At 38.1% G+C, this 21,003-nt stretch overlaps 1 protein-coding gene across 4 annotated transcripts in view; it reads left to right on the top strand.

Annotated features, from left to right (window-relative positions):
• SLC4A10 (solute carrier family 4 member 10) overlaps nucleotides 1-21,003 on the top strand; it is a 59,611-nt gene that overhangs the window by 38,251 nt on the left and 357 nt on the right. For all 4 annotated transcript variants that reach the window (XM_070956974.1, XM_070956972.1, XM_070956973.1 and 1 more), the window contains 9 exons: nucleotides 1,150-1,311; nucleotides 3,151-3,264; nucleotides 3,783-3,944; nucleotides 5,363-5,614; nucleotides 6,973-7,041; nucleotides 9,060-9,233; nucleotides 9,552-9,674; nucleotides 12,680-12,747; nucleotides 13,877-13,993. In XM_070956974.1, the coding sequence (XP_070813075.1) occupies nucleotides 1,150-1,311; nucleotides 3,151-3,264; nucleotides 3,783-3,944; nucleotides 5,363-5,614; nucleotides 6,973-7,041; nucleotides 9,060-9,233; nucleotides 9,552-9,674; nucleotides 12,680-12,747; nucleotides 13,877-13,993 (1,241 nt within the window). The remainder of the gene's footprint in view (nucleotides 1-1,149; nucleotides 1,312-3,150; nucleotides 3,265-3,782; nucleotides 3,945-5,362; nucleotides 5,615-6,972; nucleotides 7,042-9,059; nucleotides 9,234-9,551; nucleotides 9,675-12,679; nucleotides 12,748-13,876; nucleotides 13,994-21,003) is intronic.

Genomic DNA, 21,003 nt, shown 5'->3' with positions numbered 1-21,003 from the left:
GAAAGCTAATAAGGAAAGATATAATTATGCCTCTAATTTCTGGCTGTTAAACTCAGCTTTAGGATTCCAGGAAGCAAGTGCCCAAGCTAGTCCAAGCTGCTGGTTCAGAAGTACTAAGAAAGCACCAGCAAATTTGAACGGAACACGTAGCATCTAGCATGCTGCCATTGAAATCACTTTTTATTCATGGCTCAGTACTGTGAAGGGTGAAAAGCAACCCCTTTCAGTGCTTGCAAGTCAGAATTAGCAAGGGAAAATGATGCTATTTAATCTGTGGGGTCCTTGCCGCTCTACGAGTTTAGTGTTTTTCTTGCAGATGTTTCTTTACCAAACTACGTAGCAGGGGTGAAATCCAGCAGATTCTGACAGGTTCTGGAGAACCGGTAGTGGAAATTTTGAGCAGTTCAGAGAACCGGTAGCAGAAATTTTGAGTAGTTTGACGAACCAGCAAATACCACCTCTGGCTGGCCCCAGAGTGGGGTGGGAATGGAGATTTTGCAATATCTTTCCCCTGAGTGGGGTGGGAATGGAGATTTTGCAGTATCCTTCCCCTGCCACGCCTACCAAGCCACACCCACAGAACCAGTAGTAAAAAAAATTGGATTTCACCACTGCTAGGTGGCATTATCAGTGCGCTGATGATTATGTACATTTTAATCTTCCTCCAGTATTTCCAGACAGCAGGGATAAAAAGGCGTAATACTTTTTCTAACTTCTTTAGCAGCCGAATTTAGTATGCTACCAATTGGACTATCAATACAAGATCCAATTCTAGACTCCCAGATTAGAGTTTCTGTACATAATATGCATATTTTTTTTTTCAAACATGCGCAAGATATTTAAATATACAATGTAAACTATGGATGGGGTTTTAAAAAATGTCTACAATAGCCTTCAATGCAAGAAAGAGTATTAATGATCATGGAGTGTAAAGTTCTGTCTTTGGTTTCTTTATAAGAGGGGTGGGGAACTATGCCCCTTTTATGTCTTGTGGACTTCAACTCCCAGAATTCCTGAACCAACTATGCTGATCTCAGGAATTCTGGAAGTTGAAGTCCAGAAGTCATAAAGGGGCCATAGTTCCTCACCTCTGCTTTATAGCATGCCTCAGTTAGCAAACAGAAACAGTGCCTTTACTTTCTCCTCTAGGAATGCAAGAACTGGAAAGGGATGTTTGTTGGACAAGCCTGTGGCCATCATGAGCCTTACGTTCCAGATGTCCTCTTCTGGTCAGTCATCTTATTCTTTTCTACAGTCATACTGTCGTCCACACTGAAGCAGTTCAAGACTAGCCGATACTTCCCAACCAAGGTAATTTTTTTAAAAATCAAATCATGAAAGAAATATTGCAAGCACCTGATGCAAGACACGGTTACCCCTAACTCATCTTGGTTCTGCAGTGCGGGACAGCATTTTAAAGACGTTTAATACCTTTGGGGCATTGATATCTGAGAATAGCAATGGAGACGAGAGAAAGTATGTTTTAACTTTTCTTCTTGTTCCAAATTTGGCAGGAATTAACTTTCAGCAAAATAAATAAATCAGGAATTTTAAAATTTAAATGTACAGATAGTCTTTGACTTTGCAATGCCCCACAGTCATGCAAATAACCCAATTTTACTATTGTAGAATAGAATAGAATAGAATAGAATAGAATAGAATAGAATAGAATAGAATAGAATAGAATAGAATAGAATAGAATAGAATAGAATAGAATAGAATTTTTTATTGGCCAAATGTGTCTTGGTGCATACGCTCTCAGTGTACATAAAAGAAAAGATACGTTCATCAAGAATCATAAGGTACAACACTTAATGATAGTCATAGGGTACAAATAAGCAATCAGGAAACAATATCAATATAAATTGTAAGGATATAAGCAACAAAGTTACAGTCATACAGTTGTAAGTGGAAGGAGATGGGTGATGGGAACGATGAGAAGATTAATAGTAGTGCAGATTTAGTAAATAGGTTGACAGTGTTGAGGGAATTATTTGTTTAGCAGAGTGATGGCGTTCGGGAAAAAACCTGTTCTTGTGTTTAGTTGTTCTGGTGTGCCGTGCTCTATAGCATCGTTTTGAGGGTAGGAGTTGAAACAGTTTATGTCCAGAATGTGAGGGGTCTGTAAATATTTTCATAGCCCTCTTTATGACTCTTGCAGTATACAATTCCTCAATGGAAGGCAGGTTGGTTGTTGATCCAATGCTGTGGTCATTAAACAAATTAGTTATTCGCTATGACCAGGTTTTGCTGAAAACTAGAAGTAAGTGTCAGTTTTCAGCAAAAATGTAAAATGTGGTTGTGTGCAAATGGCTTGAAATGCAAGTCAGTTGCTGAGTACCCAAAATGCAGTTACATAACCGCAGAGGGCAGCGGTCATCAGAACTTCGGAACTATGCCTGGAGAGTCCATCCTAAGTCAAGGGCTATCTGTATGTAGTATGCTCTAAGTGTCATGTCCTCCTTAGGGATAACATCTCTTAATACAACAAGGCAGCTTTAGGCAAATTTGTTCCTGAAGCCAAAACTCAAACGCTTCTCCATCCTGTGGTTTGGTGCTAACTTTTTGATAGCCTGTAGAGTTATGGATTGCTTTGTAGCCAGCATTATACCAAATCTACCATTGCTGCTTTCTCACAATTCAATCTTCAAGTATTTCAAAGGGTACTTAGCCAGCCTTCCCAAACTGCTGCCCTCCAGACAGATAAAGAGTGTGTGTGTGTGTGTGTGTGTGAGAGAGAGAGAGAGAGAGAGGTTTGTGTTGAGTAATTATGAAAGCAACTGTACATTTTTTAGGTTCTCAAAGAAGACTTTAAAGAACAACAAAGGTGCTTCACAGGTAGTTTGAAGCAGTGGTCACTAACTGGTGGTCCGCGAGAAAATTTTGGAGGTCTGCAGAAAAATTATTTGCATTTTTATTTTGCACTAAATACTATTTATCTTTTTAAAAAATTCATATTAGTGATCTGCAGGATTTAAAATTATGAATTTAATGGTCCTGAGGTCCGAAAGGTTGGTGACCCCTGGTTTGAAGCATTTACTCTCTAAGGTTGTTGAAATCTTCAACAGCCCTCCAAATAATTGCTTTTTCTTCCTGCTCATCTATGAAAACTCTTTGCATTCTCAGTGATGATTGGCTTAATATTTACAGGTACGGTCTGTGATAAGTGACTTTGCTGTCTTTCTCACCATCCTATCTATGGTGATAGTTGACTATTTCCTTGGGATCCCATCACCAAAACTTCAAGTTCCAAATGTTTTTAAGGTAATTCCTTATCAAGTTATGCTAGACCTCACAAAAATGTGGCATTGGTTTCAACCAATGCATCCTATAGCTATTTCATGCTAGGGTTCATTGAAATATCAGGGATATGAAGTTTGTATAGTACATTTTTAATGGAGGAATTTAAGAATAAACTCAAAGGGTAAATGAAATACAGATTGCTTTGCTTAATTAAGCTTAGTAAGGACTTCCTTGCCCCGCTCCAATATTCATGTTAAATCCCTAAAGATCTTGCAGTATTAACTGTGGAGTCCTGTATAGATTTTTAAAAATATGTTCCTTAACACTTACTTTAAGAACAAGCACTGTGGACATTTGAAATTTGCAAGGATTATTATTTTAAAATTCGGAACCATCACCAGTGCTATTATAATGGTCTGAACCTAATGTAAAACATTTTGATTTTATAACACATAGTATATTTTGCCCTTTCTTAGAGGGCAAATGATGTTCTGATTTAATACGTTTCAACTGTCTGAAATGTGCTTGAATTCTTTTAGCCTACTAGGGATGACCGTGGCTGGATTGTCTCACCCTTGGGTCCCAATCCTTGGTGGACAGTCCTAGCTGCTTTAATTCCGGCTCTTCTTTGTACCATTCTGATATTTATGGACCAACAAATTACAGCTGTTATTATAAACAGGAAAGAACATAAGCTAAAGGTAAGAAAGTAACTCCACCGAAGTTATTTTAACCTTTTACTTTATGATTCCAGGCTCTCTGCATATTTTTAAATGCAAATTACCATATTTTTCAGACTATAGGAGGCATCCCCCCCCCAAAGTGGGTGGAAATGTCTGTGCGTCTTATAGAGTGAATATTGCGGTGGGGGGGGAAGAGGGTTGGTGTGGCACCGATCAGCTGTTCTAGATGACAGGGATTGCTGCCGCTGCCTATCGCTGCCGTGGCCCGTTTGTGGCAATTGCCAGCAAACGGGTGGAGGTGAATGGGCCATGGCAGTGAACAGGCTGCTGCGGCGGCGAATAGGTAGCAGCTGTGGTGAATGGGACACAGTGAACGGTCAGCAGAGGCAGAGGCAGAGGCAGATTTTTTTTCTTGTTTTCCTCCTCTAAAGCTAATGTGCATCTTATAGTCTGGAGCATCTTATAGTCCGAAAAATACGGTATCTATCTGACAGCATTTAAAAATAGGCATTCGTATCTTTCACTACAGATTGTCGGTAGAGAGGGGAATATATTTCTTGATGCAAAAGGGGGTTAATGCATGTCACAAACTGTGGGTTTTTTTGTTAGCATGAATAGGCAAACCTGCTTCAGCATAGATGCTATTCCATAAATATTATCTAGTGGACCGTTTAGGCAATAATTCTATACATCCGATATGAAGATGTAATTTAAAACTGCTTCCAACGTACTTAGTGGACTCTGACGTTGTTTTGAATTGCATTATAGACCAGAATATGAAGAAATAAATAACAGTGATCCTGTAAAACAATCCCATCAAAATTAATGTCTCCTGGATCATTTGGGTTACAATTTTTGTCATCCATACCCTAACTTGGCTAGCATCTAGAGCACGGGTGTCAAACTCACGCCATCACGTTGCCATCATGTGATGTTTCATGAAGTTTTTCCCATTCGTGGAGCTGGGGTGGGTGTGACTCATCTGGCCCACAGACCGACAGTTTGACATCCCTGGTCTAGAGTGTTGAAAGTTTTAATCTAAGGTTATTAGATTAGGAGAAATGGGAATAAAATAACACCCTTGAAATAGGATAATCTATCAAGCATTGGGCTGTGGTTTCTCACCTGGACAAAGAATGTATAGAAGAAACTGAAGATACATCTGTTCTTGTGTATGACTGCGAATATTTCCCATCCGGTGCCTTCTAGATGTATTGGACTACAGCTCTCGGAATCCTATCTAGGACAAAAGATATTAGATTGAGAAAAGTTGATACACTATAAGAGAAAAAACAGGAGAAACCTTAATACAATTTCATGTACTTTTCACTTACTGGCATGTAAACATTTATTAAGTGCAACTATTGGTTCATATTCTAAATAGATGTTGGCTCCTATCCTTCTAGCTTTGTCTGTTGTCACCTCTGTTTTAACAGAAAGGCTGTGGCTATCACTTGGATTTGCTGATGGTAGCCCTCATGCTTGGCGTGTGTTCGATCATGGGCCTGCCTTGGTTTGTGGCTGCCACTGTTCTGTCCATCTCTCACGTGAATAGCTTAAAGTTGGAATCCGAATGTTCAGCTCCAGGAGAGCAGCCCAAATTTCTTGGCATTCGCGAGCAAAGGGTCACTGGGCTCATGATATTTGTCCTTATGGGCTGCTCAGTTTTTTTAACCAGAGTGCTTAAAGTAAGTAAACACTTCACAAAACCAAACTAAAAATGAATTGCACGTTATGTATATCTGATGTCAATTTGGAACACTTGGGTCCTATAAACAAATGATACTTTTGTTATGCACTTTTTTGTCCATTTCACAATAAAGCATATGTTTTGGACCTGGACGTCCATGGGTACAAATGTTGGGTATTTCTATTTTAAACAAAGGATTTTAGGTTGCAAAATATTAGAAAGGTAGCTGGATGAGATCCTGGAGAACTGCTGTCCATCCAGATAGACCTGAGCTTCATAGACTAAATATTTGACTAGAAAGATATAACCGGTATCATATCTTTATAATCTAATTCAATATGAATAATAACCATTCAGTAATAATTTGAATAATTCTAGTAATGGTTAACTCAAGTTCCCTATGCCATATAGAATCTTTAACATTTCAATAATGAGATAATAATTAGCATTTCATTTATTTTTTAATTTGATTTATATGCCGCCCTTCTCCGGAGACTCAAGGCGGCTTACCATGCGTTAAGCGATAGCCTTCATACTTTTGTATATTTTATACAAAGTCAGCTTATTGCCCCCACAATCTGGGTCCTCATTTTACCTACCTTAGAAAGGATGGAAGGCTGAGTCAACCTTGAGCCTGGTGAGATTTGAACTTGCAGTAATTGCAGGCAGCTGATGTTAATAACAGTGCTTTAGTCTGCTGCGCTACCAGGGCTCCTTAATAAATTTTTAATAAATATTTAAATAAATTAACAAAAAAGATATGGCCAAATTCAGAGGATTGTTAAGATAAGCTTTTTTCCCCTCTTCTAACAGCTGACCAGCAGCTCATTTTAAAAAATCTATTATATTTGAGTCAAAAAACCTTGTTAGGCATGATAGAATTTCAAGAGAAAATTTTCTTTCTGTGAAAAAGACTGAATTTGAAGCAGGGTGACGGTCAGAGATTTTGGAAAAACATTTTATGTATTTATTTATTTATGTATGTATTTATTTACATTTATTTGCTGCTCAACTCCAGTGGCTGGGCTCCCATAATATTTTAACCGTGGTTTATTGAACAAATTATGGTGACCTGCTAAAGCCATACATTGTAACCCACAATTTCTGAGTTCACTCATTAAGTTAAGTCAAAAAAACCCAATAGAACATAGCTCCCCATATGAACCTTGCAGGCTGACGTTACAGCAATGAAACATCATCCATAAAGGTGGACAGTGTCACCTTCAGTCTGCTCTTGTGTGAGTTCTTGATGGAAAAATACATGAATAAATAAATTACCAGGTTCTTCATTTTTTCATGCCTCCTGTCACTATCAATTTACTGAAACGATATACATTTTCCTTCTACTCTTTGCAGTTTATTCCCATGCCAGTACTTTACGGTGTATTTCTTTACATGGGTGCCTCTTCTCTCAAAGGAATTCAGGTAAAGCAGAGGATGTGAAATATTTTATGTTCCCGTCTCTTTTGTTGCCGTGGTCAACACAGCCAAGTTATTATTGCTTGCTATGCATTATTAAATTGGACACAAATGTGAAAAAAGTGCAACCTACATAAAAAGAGGTGGCTAAACTTCAGCATTGGTAGCAAAACTCTGAGTCATAACTCTAGACTGCCAGAATTATAGCTTGCATCTGACATATTCCTGGGCCTAAGATCCTGTTTCCTTTCCCACCACATTTCACCGTGTGTTTCCTGGTTAGGAAACTTAGACGCACAATAGCTAGTAAGGACATTTCAGCTGTATTGACAAATAGTATCTTTCATCCGACATCCACTATGAGATGTTGGGTTGTCAACATTCCCTGTTTATTGGATTCTTTCAGAGAAGCCAAGAATTTTTTTGCTTGTTATTAATGCGAATATAGTGGGGTCAAGGGAAAGGCACGATGGAAGTTGCATATCTGTAGGGAAAAAAATCCTCGTAGGTAGTTAAAATGGAGACTATTTATTTGTAAGTGAAAAGACAAGATCTATATATTGACAACAAAGAATACCACCAAAGATATAAAATGAAATTTCAGTAAAAGAAATAAATTTACTACAGTATCCCATTATATATCATTCTGATATATTTTTACTATAAATGTGTGTTTGTGTGTGTGTGTGTGTGTGTGTGTGTGTGTGTGCGTGTGTGTGCGCGTCCGTGCCCACACATGAGGAAGGGGAGAGAACAGGTTTGAAAATGGCCACTTCCTCTCTTTCAGGTGAATCAGTCAATTTTTCAATCGTCGGTGAGAAAAAATTCTGTCTGCTCCATCCCTGAGTTCCAGAAATGGCTGGAATGGCTGCTGCCAAATTATTATTATTATTTTTTTTTAATTTATTCATTTATTTATTTATTTATTCATTCATTTATTTATTTATTTAATCAAGCATGTATTTTATGAAAGATACAAGTGTAAACATAATTGTAAATGCATGAAATGGATACGAATAAAAGGGAAGATTAGGACAGGGACGGTAGGCACATTGGTGCGCTTATGCACACCCCTTACAGACCTCTAAGGAATGGGGTGAGGTCTACAGTAGACAGTCTAAGGTTAAAGTTTTGGGATTTGGGGAAGAAACTACAGAGTCAGGTAGTGCATTCCAGGCATTGACCACTCTGTTACTGTATTATTTTCTGCAGTCTAGTTTGGATCAGTTTACCATGAGTTGGTATCTATTGTGTGTTCTTGTATTGTTTTGGTTGAAGCTGAACATTTTGCTATGTTTGTCTGCATTCATGGATTTCAAACAGGTTTCCCCAACTTGGAGTCCTTTGGATATGTTAGATTTGAACTTCCCATTATCCCCAGTGAAGAGTCAAAGGTGATGCTAGCTGGAGAATGATGGTAGTTTAATTTGACCGCCTCTGGGAGGAAAGGGTTGGAGGATGGCTGTTTTATATATATGTATGTTTTATTTGTTATTTAAAATTTCATGTGTGTATTGAAAGAATGGAATTTAGATGCAGATCACAAGCAGAAGCAATAGCACTTAAACTTATATACTGCTTCCTAGTGCTTTAGAGCACTCTGAGCCGTTTACAGAGTCAGCCTATTGCCCCCAACAATCTGAGTCCTCATTTTATCAACCTCGAAAGGATGGAAGGCTGAGTCAACCTTGAGCCTGGTGAGAATCAAACTGCTGGAAATGGGCAGAATTAGCCTGCAATACTGCATTCTAACCATTGTATCACCATGGCTCAAGGTGGATTATTTCTGAACTATTTCAATCTCACTCTGGATCTGCTAAAGAACTTCTCACATATACAGACAATTCTAAAAACTTTTCTGAATTATATTAATTCAGAAATTGTGAACCATAGGCACGCAAATTCATAAGCAGAGGTAGACAATGGACAAGCCTTTGTTATAACCTAACCCTAAACATTTCATTTGACTATCTCTAAAGTAATGTCTTTTCCTAAATATAAACAATTAGTTTGTTCTTTGTTAGCTTTTTGACAGAATCAAGTTATTCTGGATGCCTGCCAAACACCAGCCAGACTTCATCTACCTAAGACATGTTCCCCTTCGAAAAGTCCATCTCTTCACAGTAATCCAGCTGAGCTGTCTTGTGTTACTATGGGTTATTAAAGTTTCAAAAGCTGCCATTGTATTTCCGATGATGGTATGAATCCATTATTTCTGAATTTGTATAAGATTCAGTGTTGTCTTTAAGGGACAGTAGTCGCTTTGAGTATGGATGTGATTATTACTAAAAAAAAATTCATAGTGAAAAGATAACATTTCTCTTACAGATCATACCCACTTCATCCTATAACTCAGATAAATTACTTACATGCATATAGCAGTAATTATTAGTGTTGCTTGAGGGAATTTTGCAAAAATAATTTTAGAACTGTAGACTTTGACTTTTTCCTTCTAAGAAGAAATATGTCATCTGTGCCTGTCAATAATCTTACCATAGTATAAATATTTGGATTAGGTCTTGGCATTGGTGTTTGTCAGAAAACTCATGGACTTCTTTTTCACCAAACGTGAGTTAAGCTGGCTGGATGATTTGATGCCAGAGAGCAAGAAAAAAAAACTTGAAGATGCTGAAAAAGAGGTATGCTTACGGTGTCTTTTCTTTGACTTTCTCTCTTTGTTCCTTCTCCAATATTATTAACTAAGCTTACTAAAATTCTATTTTGAAGCAGCAAATCTAACGGGTGGCTCTGCAGATAAAGGCGGCCAATTCACTAAGAAGGGATTTGTATGTCATTTTTTAACATAAGTTTTTGGCTTGGTTGATAGGGCCTCTTGGTACGTTTTTCATGCAAATAGGAAGTGTATTTCCACATGGAGTAGCCAAAGCGCTGATTTAAATATGAAGTGTTAAATGAAATAATTACTATCCACCCAAAGTTAAGTTATTCCTAGGAATCATTAAGATGTCAGTGATCTGTCTATGCTCAGTAATTCTCTGAAATAGTGCAGGTTTGGGCATAAGAAATAGGAAAGTCAGCATGAGTTAGAATGACCAGATGTTGGCTGCAAAAATCCCTATGGCTTCTTGATTATTCTCTTTGCTGCCATCTACTGCTTATCCAGATTTCTGCAGCTCAGAAGTGGTAGACCTAGTGTAAACATGTATCAATAGGTAGCAATTTTCCTGCTTTCAGATTTCTTTTAGCCAACTTTTCTGTGGATAAATAATTGAATCATGCACCCAAGCCCAGCTGCAGTGATATGTTCTGTCTCCTACAATAGGAAGTGTCAAATGTAGACAAGATATTTCTTTGGATTGTCCAGGGATGCATTTGTTTTGGTCTGATTTGTATGTTGCACTTTCTTTTTAGAAATATGAATGGTGGCAGAAAGGAAAACAGGAATAAGTGTGTTTTTTCTTTTCAATTGCTATATTTTCTGAGCCCCTATTTTTACATGTTATGGCATTACTAAATATTTGAGGCTATTATTAAACCTGCTCAGCTGTCAAAATCCTGGGAAGCTGTGAAGCTTAGAAATGACAAAATTAACTAGAAGTAACAATTTTTGACATGGAGCCTCTGGAATTTAATTGGAAAGGCACCATTATGCTGGCTTTAAAAATAGAAATCTGTTCCCCATACAGATAGAAATGAAGTTGACAAGATGTTTTTAAAAGTCTGATTTGACTGGATCAAGATTTTTCATTTTGTGGCTTGATCTTCAATATAACAGTAAATTTCCATCAATAGTAACCATTAAACATCAAGGTGGAAAACAATATTTATTCTCAGCCACTTACTATGTTATGGATTAATCTGATATTCCTAATTGAAATTAAATTTGATGCAGACATACATCCAATAAAAGAAAACCCTTTTATCTCAATGGTTCCTCTTCATAATGAATTGGCGGTTAGTTTTATTTAACTCCCATTGAAGTAAGTGGGAAACTAACTAACTTGTATTGTTGATGTTGATGCAGTCATTTAAATGCATTTGTTCCACCCCCCCAAAAAAATTCTCCCTCTGGCCACACAATATATATGTCATCATTACGTACAAAGAGGTGCTTAGAATAGATTTGTTGTTACGAATCTGTATGGGCATTTTTATACCTTGATCACATTTAAATGCCGCTTTCTGTTATTGCCTTACCACACAGTTCTACCCTGTTTCCCCGAAAATAAGACATCCCCTGATAATAAGCCCAATCGGGCTTTTGAGCGCATGCGCTAAAATAAGCCTCCCCCCAAAAATAAGCCCTCCCTGAAAATATTTAAACGCAGAGCTGGAAATTATGTAAGACAACAAGAGGAGCCCCATCTTGCTCCACGCACCCCAAAATAATAAGACCTTCCCAAAAATAAGCCCAAGCGCTTATCTCGGGGTTCAAAAAAAATATAAGACAGGGTCTTATTTTCGGGAAAACATGGCTATGTTTATGAATAAACTTGTTTTTTTAAAGGCAAATGCAATTTTAGGCTGCATCTATAGAAGTAACAATTCCAAACCATGGGGAATAATAGTAGTTGACAAACCAAAAGTTTTACTATGTATTTCTTTTATCAAGTATGACCTTTGCGCTAATAATACCTCTACTGCCTACTTGTCCAACAGATTGAGTTTTAAAAAGCCTAAAAATAATTTAAAAATAGTTGATTTTTGAATGGAAACAATCTAGCAGAGACACCAAATTTTATTTGAATGCAGTTGCTATTAGGGTTATTTGTTGCCCGCTTTTCACTTAAGATTATAAGATTAATGCCAGATGACTGAGTTTCAAACCCCAGGTCTCCAATAAGGCTTATGAGAATATTTGTTAATATTCCTTAACCTTAATAAGGTTTAAGAGAATATTTGTAGCTCAGGATTGAATTTAGGATCCTTGGTGCTTTCTGAGCTTGGTTGCTTTCTTGCTTGCAGACTGATGATGTTACTTAAATTGATAATGAAATGTCTGCAAGGAAACAACCAAGCACCAAAGATTCCATAATTGGTTTAAGCTTCCTGCCAATGGACAAAATCAGGGCAAGGGAATACTGTTTGGCTGAGCTGGACTGCTTGAAGGAGGAGAAGAATACCATGAAATGAAAGAAGATATAGAATGTTCCCAAAATGCAATTGTGCTATTTCTGTTGAAATGAATAGAAATTACCCACAAAACGAGAGAAGTACTGCAAATGGACTATCTACAGTATCTTCTATCTATATCTATCTCTGCATCTCTCTATATCATCTGTCTGTCTATCATCTATCTATGTCTATCAATCTATCTATCTATCTATCTATCTATCTATCTATCTATCTATCTATCTATTTATCTATCTATCTCTATCTATCTCTATCTAATTTCATAATTTTTATTTTCATTTCTCACTTTCTAATCCAGATTTGTGCAGCAAAATTGGCAGGGGAGAGCAAATGCCGAACTTCTGGCACTTACAATTTCTAAGAGGATTTATGAATGAGAAAAATCACTGAAACGACATTTGATTTTCTCAGAACAATTTTTTTAAAAAAGCATTTGGATGGAAAAGAAGTGAAGAAATTATGCTCTTTTTAAGGGGAAGGGATTGGATCTGAAAATTGCAATATTGCTGCAATAATTTGTTGGTCAACCTCTCCATTTTTTTGGTCTTAGGAGGAACAAAGTATGTTAGCAATGGAAGAGGAAGGAACAGTCCAGTTGCCACTTGAAGGACACTGCAGGTAAACTACTCAGAACTAATTGTGTTCCCTGTTGGTGAGGAAATGAATCTTGGCTTCTCTTGATGCTTCAGAACCAAAAGAGATGCAATGCCATTGTTTCATAACTAGGTTGAGGATGAGCGTATTTAACTATTTACCCCATCCCCCTTTTCCAGTTAAACCACCATTAAAGCTATAAAAAATATTTCCCCTTTTTTATCCAGCAGGATTCAAACCAAATTCTGTTATTTCTATTGGGAAAAAAAAAACAACCCACTGCTTTCATTCCATGCTAGAAGAAAACCTTTGTATCTCCTTTGATTACGATGATGATAACCTTGGTACAAAATTAAAAAGTAGAGATTAATTATACATCTCCCAATTCATTTCTGGTTTGGCTCTTATTTGGAGCTAAACCTTTAAAAGTGCCTATTGGTCTATATATGGTAAAGCTGGATCATTTCTAGCCCAATAAGGAAGTTGCCTTAATTCCAGAGCTGGGCTCTTTCTACTTCATTATTGCTCATAGTCATTATTGCTCCAGGGGCTTCTGGCTGGTGACTCTGAGCCAGAAGGCCCTGGAGGTGCCAGGGATCAAGCTGGGGCTTTTGCCGTGTGAAAAGTAGATCCTTTGTCACTGAGGGGGTAGCTCTTCCCAATGGTATACAGTCACTCTAATCTGAAGTGGGAAAGGAAATTCGGAGGTGATGTATGCACACATCACTGTTGGTGACTCCTGAAAGTAACCACCTTTTCCTGAACCCACATGGTAACCAGGAAAATGGTACGGGGTCCAGGAAAATAGGTGTTTGAATGAAGGTGGCACCAATAGGGTGAGAAGTAATCATTGAATGCTGTTGCCACTTTCTTAACTCAGCCAGGAAATCCATTACATCCTCAGTTTGTAATTGATTCACTCCAAACTGATTGGAGGGCAAATAATTTAATTCATTTGATTGAACGTTTCACCTTGAAGAGTGCTTTGACTGAATCTCCTTTGAAATAAATTGCCCACTGAAAGTTGCACACAGTTCTAGCAGGTAATTTGAATGAATACCTTAAAACAGACTGTCACACTTCCCCTCTGGCTGCACTAAATGGTAACATTCATAGTTTGATTGTGACTCTGAGCGTGCCGATTTTATTCTAGAGATGACCCATCTGTAATAAATATTTCTGATGAGATGGCAAAAACAGCTGTATGGAAGACAATGTTGATACCATCAGAAAATGCCAAGGACAAGGAGTCCAGCTTTCCTGCTAAAAGGTTTTTAAAATATTTTTATTTTATACAATTTTTAAAGGGGGGTTGGTGACTGAATCAGTATACTGAGCTGAACAGGTTCCATTATACCCTTTATTTCATAATTCATGTTAGCCGAGGATCAAGTATTTGCTTTGCTTAGCAAAGTAAAGGCACCATACATTTATTACTTAGATTTACATAATGTGATTATGGATGCATTCAATTGATTTTGGGAGGGGAATCCCCAAAGTATGAACAATGTAGTGTCAATCTGAAGGAAGAGTCTATAAAAGTGCACCCTAGATATGTACAAACTAAGCTATTGCATCAACATACAGCTTCTATAATAGCGGAGGTGACCTTTTGACCTTTCAGACATTGCTGACCAACAACCTTCAAGTAACCTTAGTCAAGGTGGCCAGTGACAAGGGATCCTGCAAACTCTAGTTTGGCAACATCTTGACATCAATAACTGCCACAGTTGTTTTACAGGCCTTGGGGTGTATAACTTGGGAAATAAGAGCCACGGTGGCGCAGTGGTTAGAGTGCAGTACTGCAGGCTACTTCTGCTGATCACCGGCTGCCAGCAGTTTGGCAGATCGAATCTCACCAGGCTCAAGGTTGACTCAGCCTTCCATCCTTCCGAGGTCGGTAAAATGAGGACCCAAATTGTTGGGGGCAATAGGCTGATCTGTAAACCGCTTACAGAAGGTTGTAAAGCACTATGAAGCGGTATATAAGTCTAAGTGCTAAATGTTCCTTTCTTCCCCAAAACTAGGAGAACTCCAAGAGAATTTTCTAAGATGTAGAAATGGAGCCTAGAACAAAATATTGTAATGCATCTTTGCCCCTTTGAAAAAGTGCTTCTATTCAGGGATCATACTGGCTAACCTTGCTTTCCTCCAGAATACTAGAGGAATAAACTAGAAGAAGATCAGGGAAATATTTCCACCCCATTCTCCTCTCTTGAGTCCAAGTGGTTATTTGCACTGGAGCTCACTGGATTGAGACAGGGATCTTCTCAGAAGCAATCATATTGAAGAACACATGTAGGATCCCTGGCACAGAAGTCTCTGTACAGCACAGCTTGTGTGCCAACCACACAATCCTGCTAGTCTTTTTGGACTAGCGTAAATCTTCAAGAGAATCGGGCTAGCTAGCTAGAATCACCCTGGGGATCAATCTAATCCCCTGACACAGACACAGATTTTCATGCCTCATACATACAGAGTCCTCCATATGGGAAATTATTATACTAGAGGTGGGATATAATCTGTATATCATCTGTACCCCCCTTTCTTTGTAAAACTACACAACAGAAGGCTTAGCACACTTCTCAGATGCATTCTCCATTCTGTCCCTTCTTCTTTCCTGTTGCTCTTGTCTCACAAAAAGAGCTTGTTTCTCTCAATATAATTATAGTACAGCAGCAGGCATTGTGCAACCTTTATAGACTCTTAAAACTAGCACAAGAGATGTGTGCTAATAATGCTAAAGGATTCCTTATGATGGGTCTGCTCAGTCCCTCCTGTCATCACCTCTTTTAAAACTGAGCTGAATTACTAGTGCTACAGAGATTCTGGACGATATAAACTTTCTCATATCAACCAGAATTGATCTATTTTCTGGTGTAATCTGATTGGGAAGAGCAGCAGGCATTGTTTCTGCCTTCAGGTTTATAATCTAATAGATACAACACAGAGGACAGCAGGAGGGAAGGGAGTGGAGGGAGAGAAGTAATCAGGGGTGGGATTCTACCGGTTCAGACAGGTTCAGGCGAACTGGTAGCTCCGATGATCAGCTGGGAACGAACTGGTTCGCTCCAATGATCAGGTGGGCCTGCCTGCCCGCCCCTGCGCTTTACTGACCTATATCTTCTCAGCTGATTCGCGCGGCAGAGCGGATTGCCGCGCCTCAGTTGTGTTACTCCCCAGCAGTAACACGGAAGGTACGTTTTTGTAAAACTGTGCACACGCGTGTGCAAAGCGCACAATCACTGAACCGGTTGTTAAACCAGCAGGATCCCACCACTGCAAGTAATGGCACTATTTCTTTAAAGTAGACTGTGCTCCAGAGTGAGAACCTAATAGAATTGCTACCCCCGAATGGCAGAAAGAAAAGAGCTAAAGCAGGTGGACTTTCCTATCTGAATAAAATATCATAAATGAAAATGTAACATGCATATAAGTAACAATTGAAAAGGGCTCTTCCCATAAGAAGATGACTTGAAGTAGCTTACTTCTGAGTAGTCAGAGCATAGAGGGTATGGGCATAAGGAGCCCTCTCTCACTTTTTCCATCTTCCAAGGCTGCTAGGCCTCTGCGTAAAAGGCGGGTTTATTTGTGTGATAATCTCTGTATAGAGTGTTGAGGTAAGTGAAGTCTTGTTTAACTACTGTTCCCTCAGTTACTATTCCTTCTGAATTAACATGATTTTCTACTTGGTTGTTCCATTATCACATTCCTACCATAAGCTCCCCTTCCTAAACTCTAGAAGCTGATTTCCCAAAGGTAAGATCCTTTCCCAAACCTTTGTCTTGATTGTTACTGTGTGGTATCTTTTGATATTTTCACAAACATACTGCATATACATTTTGGGGAGACAAAATGCATTTCAAAAGGAGACGAAAAGCACATTTGGAAAACTGTGTGGATGCATCCAGCTTCATTTTACCAAATATCATGCATAACACTGACACATGAAACTTGGAAGAGATACTGGTTTTAGCCACAATCCTTCACTTTAATAAAGTAGCAGGAATGAAAGATGTCAGCTTGAATCTTGGTATACTTCTTCCCCAAACCCCCAAAACTTTAACCTTAAACTGTCCACCGTTGACCTCACGTCTTTCTGTAAGGGGCGTGCATAAGTGCACCAGCATGCCTACCGTCCCTGTCCTAATATTCCTTTTTACTCTTACTCTTTTCGTGTATTCAAATTAAGTTTATACTTTTACCTGTTATCTTATATATGTTTGACAAATAAATAAATAAATAAATAAAAAATTTTGTCACCCCAAAATAGCATGCTGCTTTTGCCATGGTCTCCCTCTCCCTCAGCAGCATAAACAAGACGATCTGTCCATGGTGGAGATTAATTCATACATTCCATTGGGTGAGATGCTGCAACAGCATAATTTCAAACCAGGATCAGCCTCGTCCTGCAATCAGCATGGTCACTGGTGTTGTTGTTTTTTTCCCATGAAGGAAAGAATGTATTTGAGCAGTCATGTTTCTTTTTCTCCCCAAAATTAAGAATGGGAAGAGAAGCAGGCGTCTCTGGGAGCCGTACTGCTTTCATTTCCTCCCTTCACCATCCCCATTCATAAACATAAAATAAACCCCAAAAAATATTCATCTCCCACCCAATGCTTTCATGTCAACATGGCCTGTTGCACCTCTCTGGAAAATAGGCTGAAAAATAGCCTCCAATCCCCAACAGATGCCCATCCTGACTCTGGGCGAGTGGCTGTGGTCCAAGTCTACCTTGGATGAAAGATAGAATCACACCCAACTAACTTTTGTGCCATTTTGATCCTTGATGGAGAATGCCACCACCATACTTTGCCAAAGTGGGAGGTAAAATTCAAACTACTGTTCCATCCTGCCATTTTCCTGGCTTCTGAATGTATCAGTTAGGGTAACATTTTAAAGATTCCTTGGGAAGCTTGGCACTTGACTAAACAATAATTAGCTCCCAAATGTCTCCCTGAAAGGTGCATTTTTAATAGCTTAGGAGAAATTTCCTGACAGAACAATTAATCAGTGGAACAACTTGCCTCCAGAAGTTGTGAATGCTTCAACACTGGATTTTATTAAGAAGAGATTGGGCAACCATTTGTCTGAAATGGTACAGGGCAGTGATGGCTAACCTTTTTGCCAAAAGAGTGGGGGAGCGTGGGGGGGGGTTGTGCGTGCAGGTGCCCACACCCATAATTCAATGCCCTCCCATGCCCCGCCCCCTGCATGCATGTGCGACCCCGCCTGCGCTTCCCACGCATGACCTCCCAGAGCCTCCGCGTGAGACCTGTACTTACCTGGCATCCAAAATGGGCCGCATGGAGACTCCTGGGAGGAGAGGTGTGGGCGGGGCTAGCCAAAAAATCAGCTGGCCAGCGCGCATATGTGCCCTGGAGCTGAGCTAGGGCAACGGCTCGCGTGCCCGAAGATATGGCTCCGTGGCATGCGTGCCATAGGTTCGCCATCACGGGTAGGGTCTCCTGCTTCAGCAGGAGGTTGGACTAGGAGACCTCTGTTATTCTGTAAGCTTCAGCAACAAGAGAAGAGCCTGTGCTGACAAGAAATTGTAAAGTTAGAAAGTACACCAAGAATAACAAAAGTATAACAGAACAGCAAGTCTTTTCAAGGAGCTCTAGATTCTGAAAGGGCCTGGTTGTTAGAATGTGGGATCAGTATGTTTGATTGCAATATCTAGTTCCTAGAGGTGAAACTGGGCCTTGGTTGTGCCAGTAATATACCGACCAAAATGTGCCAGAATTCTACATTACTGCCCTTACTATTAGCAGGGAGCAATATTTGTGGCACAAGTACAGCTAAGGCTGGTAACAATCCATACAGTCTCATCTTATGAAAATGCATCATGTGAAAGCTTCATATGATCAAAACTATGATAGGCAGTAGAAGCCAATATTTAGCGGCCCTTGTAATGCTAACCCTAGCAAATGGAAAACAGCTACATACAATGTAATAGCAAATGACATGAATGAATGTAATGAATGTAATGAAATTCATGACTGAATGTAATGAAATAAAAATAATAGATATGAAGAGAAAGAATGGAAAATAGGAATAAAGTGGAACAAAAATAAATAAATAAATAAATAAATAAATAAATAAATAAATAAATAAATAAATAAATAAATAAATAAATATGGTCTAATGTCGGAGAATGGAGTTGATGAATACATGCACAAAAATGAAGCTGTAGTTTAATTATGAATGAAAGGGATAAATTTTATATCAGTAAGCATGGATTAGTGTCATTTGGTTGCTGTGAAGTTGTTTAGGATTATGTAAGTGCATATTACGTGCCAGGAAATTATGGTAATTGACTGACTTGAGTTCTGATTTGGTGGAAATTATGCAACAGATGTGATGAAGGGGAGCAGAATTATTCTGTTAAGTGACATAAACCACATGGATGGTTGGAGACAAGGCAAGGTAATGCAGAAAAAATAATTGCACCATTTGAATACAAATAGAATAAAAATGATGACTATTTTTCAAGTATCTGTGTAGAAAAAGATCTGTTTTTGAATATGTAGTTTAAGTTTTAGTCTATTCATGAATTCATGCAACAAAAGGATGAAAGTAGATATAAACAGCTAATTTATTTGATAGTTTATGATGAAATGTTGAGATAATTTGTGAAGAATAAAATGATGATGAAATATTTTAAAGATGGGACGAACCATTGATTGGACCAAGACTGGACATAGACACAAAGGGAGAAATGAAAGAAATTCACAGAAGAGTGAATGAAAGTAGAATAATTTTAGAAAAAGAAAGTACAAATCCTGTGTGGAAAAAATATTAGATAAATATCACAACAAAATGAATGGAATGTGGATGTAAGGAAAAGGATATGGAAGATACTTGGAACAAAGTGAACAGAATTATGTTATTGAGTGTTATTGAAGTGACTGGAATGGGTAGCATGAAAAACAGTATTGAAGGGGGAATGAAGTAGAAGTTGCCATGGATAAGAAGAAGTGAACATAAGAGAACAATTACTTCTGAAACTAAGGATGAGTGAAAAATATTAGACAAGGTCTATTAGAGAAAAACAGTATCAAAGAAAGCAAGTGATGATGAAAAGTAAAAAAAACCAAAGGAAGTTCAACTTCGATGCAAATAGAAAACTTTTTGGAAACTGCAATGAAAAGGACATGCTGCAGAATGAATGGAATTAAAAATGATAAAATAATTTGTGATTACACAGAAATGAAGCAGTGGTGGAATGAGTGTTTTAGAGATTTGTATGTGAAGGATAACAATATGCTGAAGAGTGCAATTGAAACAAATTCTAAGACAGAAGAAATACCAAGTAGAAAGTAAAGAAAAGGTAGCCTTCTATGTGGTGAGAATGTTGAAAACTGGTAAAGTTGCAGAAGTGGGTGATCTAATTGGAGAAAATGTTAAAATATGGTTGATAAGGTTTTGCAGTTTATTGGGAAAATACTGTAATCATTCCTCAAAACAAAAGGAAAGTTAATAAGAGGGCATGACAAAACAACAGGGAAATAAATGTATCTGGGAAATTTTTTGGAAAAAATCTGTTTGAGAAGGTATGAGAGGAAATGGGAACCAAAATTTCATCTTCCAAGATAGTCAGGATCATGGGCATGTCATGAGGTAAATCTAAAACAGTACACAGAATACACAAAAGAAAAAAGGCGGGGGAAAAGTGAAACTCATCCTTATACTGACAGCAACCAATCATAGCGCAGATTGCCTCATGCATGAGTCAACACTCTCTAACTAATCAACTACAACTATGTGTTCTGGCCTATTGTACACTTTACTGTTACAGCTATTAAATTCAATATCCTAACAGTAGGTTTGAATTATAAAATTTATTGTGCAAATACAGAATGAATAAGCTTTCAAGTAAAGCTTCCTATTATGTTGTAAACATTGCACATCTATTTTTTCTTATTTCCCCCCTCCCAACAGTATGTCTTTTTTCCCTTGATGTTGCATTGAAACAACATTACTGAAAGATAAAAAGCATTATTGCACATGTACATATTGACTGATTGACACTTTTTATCCCATCTTTCTGTCAAACAAGTCATGACAATAAACAACAACAACAACAACAACAACAACAACAACAATAATAATAATAATAATAATAATAATAATAATAAAAATAAGGCAGATAAATTGGATGATGTTCTCTTGTTTCTGCAATTAAAATACCTTGTCAGTTGTTATTTGCAAGAGACATTTTCATTGCTGTTTGACCCTCATTCAATGTACTGTATCTTTTTTTTTGTCTTTGTGCAT

The sequence above is a fragment of the Pituophis catenifer genome, unplaced genomic scaffold (assembly GCF_029215685.1).
Source record: "Pituophis catenifer annectens isolate HBS135680 unplaced genomic scaffold, rPitCat1.0.hap2 SCAF_1, whole genome shotgun sequence".
Classification (NCBI taxonomy): Eukaryota; Metazoa; Chordata; class Lepidosauria; order Squamata; family Colubridae; genus Pituophis; species Pituophis catenifer.
The sequence above is the reverse complement of the archived record's forward strand: the minus strand, read 5'-3'. Positions and strand labels throughout refer to the sequence as shown.